Source organism: Maylandia zebra, unplaced genomic scaffold, assembly GCF_041146795.1.
Source record: "Maylandia zebra isolate NMK-2024a unplaced genomic scaffold, Mzebra_GT3a scaffold02, whole genome shotgun sequence".
Classification (NCBI taxonomy): domain Eukaryota; kingdom Metazoa; phylum Chordata; class Actinopteri; order Cichliformes; family Cichlidae; genus Maylandia; species Maylandia zebra.
In genome coordinates, this window is record NW_027490032.1 from 187851 (window position 1) to 192238 (window position 4388).

General features: G+C 40.6%; 1 protein-coding gene across 1 annotated transcript; it reads right to left on the minus strand.

Annotated features, from left to right (window-relative positions):
• Nucleotides 1-340: 340 nt before the first annotated feature.
• Nucleotides 341-4388, minus strand: LOC143415710 (uncharacterized). Its single transcript, XM_076881100.1, has 5 exons — nucleotides 4287-4388; nucleotides 2116-2286; nucleotides 1920-2024; nucleotides 1132-1227; nucleotides 341-600 (listed from the first exon to the last, which is right to left on the minus strand). The coding sequence occupies exons 1-5, from the start codon at nucleotides 4378-4380 to the stop codon at nucleotides 557-559; spliced, it is 510 nt and encodes a 169-aa protein (XP_076737215.1). The 5' UTR covers nucleotides 4381-4388; the 3' UTR covers nucleotides 341-556.

Consider the following 4388-nt stretch of genomic DNA (forward strand, 5'->3'; position numbering starts at 1 on the left):
TATTTATAGTATTTTATATATTGGATGGTTTTAATGTGAAAGTTGCCCCTAACCTCCTCCCACATACCAGTCTATACATTTCTGAAGTTTCCACACTGGTTGATGTTCCTACTGTGTATAGTCTGCGGCTGCAGATACTATTTGTTTTTGTTCTTTATCTGTTCCAAAGGCAGATGCATGTTGATTAGCCACAACAACTCACATTTTCCATCAGACATCTTCATGAAAAAACCACAAAAGGAAGAAGTGAAAGCAAAGTTTCTCCTGCATAGACAGCCGGAGCGCTTCAGGATGCTAAATGCAAAGCACGAGGTTTGCTGAGACAAAGCTGACTAAAAGATAAAGATTATAAAGTTTTATTAGATTTTTTTTTACTACCTTTTACAAAATGTATTGTCGTGAAAAATCTGTCTTGTATTATGAGTGTTATGAACCGGCTTATGAAGGTAAGTGAATTAAAAACGAACACACACAGAAAATTAAGAAGAAAATGCTCTCTGGTTTGATTGGCAGAGCCGGCGAAGACCACATGGACCCCAGTGGTTGGACTGGTGGATTACTTCACTGTGGAGTAGATGACATTTGGCTCTGGCTGAAACTCTGAACACAAACAAAAAACAGAAAGAGGTCAACAACTGGAGAAAAATAACCAACTCTGCAGAAAAGCACTCTTAAAATTATAGTTATGTCCAGTTATTTTACCAAAACATAACAAAAATTTTAATTGTCATCATAACGAAAAGTTACCAGACCAACCAGAGTTCAAATAATATAGTGGTCCTCTTTATGTGGCCAGGTTTGCATTAAACCAGCACTTTAAATTCTAAACTCGGTGCACCCTGAACAGTTTCAAAGTCCCACAAGTGAAACTCAGTGCTTCCTTTTTCCAGATGCATGTATGTATGTATGTATGGGTTTAACTGTTTAATTAAGTTTCTTTACTGACAGAAAGTTGAGTTTCACTGCTCCACGATAATCACATGACTATTTTTGGCCCACAATGTAAAATGAGTTTGATACCAGTGACCGGCAGAGAACGGCTGCTCTGACCTCCACCCTGTGTCTGACCCTAGCTGACCACTGCACACAACAGGAGCCACAGACAGAGGAGACAAAGCGGAGTGACCATACCTCTCTTTGACCTGTTTCCCGTGTCTTTTATGATGATTTCCGCATAACTGACATCTTCTGTTCTCACCGTTGAATGACCTGCAGCTGAATCAGTCTCTGCACAATAAAAAAAACACAAAAGGACATCAGTGCAGTGATAGTAGCGCCGCTGGTATAAAAACTGCAGGAAACATTAAGAAGACAACGGTCAGATCATTCATACTCTGTTTTAGTGTGTTGGTAGAAAAAAGGACACTGAATTAAACAAAAACATGCAAACACAGGGATTCCTTTGAATCAGGGAATGGCTATATGAGCTGGTCAGGATGTCAGGATGTTACACGAAGTACAAAATGAAACCTACAAATAAAATACGTGGTGAATAAAAGGCTGATTAAAGCATGGGCAGATCCGTGGAGGAGGAACTTAAAGGGTATAAAGTGATAGATCCAAGTTTGATTAATGTGATTATTATTCACATGAAAGAAAAAACACTGTTGAATGAAACGGTGATTGTTTGTTCCATTGTGAACAGGACAGGATGAAAAACATGTCACTGTTTCAAAGCTGCTGTTTGTGGGAAAAGTTGGGAAATAAAAGGAAATGATGATGAAGATGATGCAGTTTGACCTTCGAACTCTGCTCAGCACCATTTGTTGAGTTTTTAACAAAACAGGGATGTAACCAATGCAGGATTGGAAATATTTAAGGAAGTGGATTCTGTAAAGTGTTGTTTGATGAAACGTTTTTAACAGGTTGGTTAAAACTGAAGAAGTCCACAAAGACACCATTGGTGCATGAAAAAGTACCTGTGCTCCATCTGATTGGCTGCTCTTTACGGTCTGACCTTATGATGTCACAGTAGTAGGTTAACTGATGTCGAGTATCTTTCTTACAAGCTGAAATGCAGCAAACTGTAAACAATAATAACGGACTTTAAAAAACAAACTTTCAAACACTTCTAAAATGTTTTTGAAATTTGAAATGAATTATTCTGTTTCTCACCTGGTTTATCATAAACATACTTTCTCACCAGCAGAACCATTAAGAACAGCATAAGCGCAAGGCAGACTGACCCAGCGGACAACAACACGCACATCAGAAAATAAAAAGAGGTGGATGCGGCTGTGGGCGGAGGCGTCGCAGTTGGTGTCTTTGTCACAGTCTCATTCAAACCTGCAGAAACACAGACAGGTGAGTGTGTCACCTGTGACAGTGATCCAGCTGGATGGAGACTCTCCATGACCGCTGATGTCACACTTGTAGAGGCCTTCATCAGACCTGGAAACATGCTGGATGGTCATGTGACCTGTTGACTCATTCCCAATGAAGATGCCATCTTTATAGAAAGCAGCTGGGAGGTTGGAGGGAGTGGTTTTTGTTTTACAGAGCAGAGTGACGTCATCTCCCTCCATCACAGGGAGGACAGGACTCTGCAGGATCACTGATCCACCTCGACAGAAGTAAAGCTTGGGGAGGGTTTCACCAATCTGTGAAAGACTGTGGGGGCAGATGCGGACTGGAATCTTTGTTTGACAATGTTGCTTAGATGTTATCATCTCTGACTTTCAAGTCATGGTCACCTGTTGCTGGAAAATGTGCACCTGGCTTAAAGAGGAACTGTGTAATTTTTTAAACTCCCTCACAGTCTTGGGATTAGTTTTAACCATTTTTTAAAAGGTGTTACAGCCGTTCACACCCCTGTCAGCCTCTCTTTAGCTTCCTGTCACAGCATGATGGTTTTAAATAAGCATAGATGAAATGCCTCACTTTGTACCTATGACACATCTCTTTACAAAAATACAACTTCCATCATATCTTAGCGGAAATCAGTGATTTTCTTTTAAATTATGAGTCCTTCTTTACAGAGCTTTGCAATTTCACATGCAAGGTCGGGTAGGGAAGTGTAACACTTGGACCCGATTACATGATTGTTTGTGTATCCCTTCTTGGTGAAAGCTATGTCCTTTGTTACAACCATCCCTGTTCTCCACTAATAGGATTTTTTTTTAATTTACATCATCTCAATAAAAACATTGAGAACTTGTTGAGACATTTCTGCATACAAGAGTCAAGACTGAAAACTAAGATTGGATGCTGTTGGGGTTGAGGCTTTCAGTCAGCACTGCATCGTGGGAAACATGGCACAGCCTCGGCTACTCAAAGCCATCAGCAGTGAGTGCAGCTCATCGCTGCAGCCATCTGAAATTTAGACACCAGCTGCTGCATCATGGTAATCTGGCTTAGCGGAAATAGTAGAAATTCAATTCCTTGGTAGAATTACAGCATCTGGCTAAATTGCTCATTTGTGTCGACCCATCCAACCACGAAGTTACATCCTGCGACACCTCACACCTGTTTCCTCCTCGTGCTTATTGGAAAGTGCAACAGAACTTTATTATAACGAAAATGTGGAGGACAAGTCGCTGTTACCGAAGCTATGGCTTTAAGAAGCTACAAAAAAATCTAATATTGTTTACAACCTCCATGCTGCGGTCCACATGTCAGTGTAGTGAAATCATTCAGCCCATTAAATCCCTGATCCTGTGCTGCAAAGTATGTTCAGCAAACCCAGGATGTCTTTGTGTTCCACTGGTTATAGGCTTTTACTCACTGCGTTTTTTCTGCCCTTTATTTTCAAGCAGGATTTATTCTGGGGGCTGTTTCAGTATTTTAAACATTTTCTTATCAGAATACTTTATTGATCTGGGGAAATTATTTGGTTACAGTGTTACAAACAGGAGCCGTGGTAACCGAATCTGCTCTGAAACAAGTTACGTTTGAGGTGAGAGATCAACAAGACCTTCCCTCACAGAAAAAAGGGTTTTCAAAGAGAGCATTAGCAAGAGATACAGACCCACAGCAACAATTTTATTCCTGCATATTTGATCTCAAGATTTCAACTTCATCTTAAACCTTGATCATTGTGTGAAAACACAAGAAAAAAATAAGAATTCTTGCACAGAACTCTCTGATTTTTTTCTGATTCTGACTGAAATCAAGCACAGACGACACTGCCTTCAGATCATTGAAATACAATGAAAAGCAGCTCCTAGCTTCCTAGTGTCTCAACTTTTCTCTCCTGAGAATAAGTGCTGATTCTCCTTATAAATGGTCCGACTGATAAGGAGCATCAGTGAAACAAAGCAAACAGCATGAACGCACACGGAGCTCACCTTGCAAAGAAGAGGCCATGGAGCCGATGAGGAAGCAGGAGAAGATCCACATTTCTGCAAGAGACACTGCTGAGGCTGCGATCTGTGTCTGCATGATGGAGG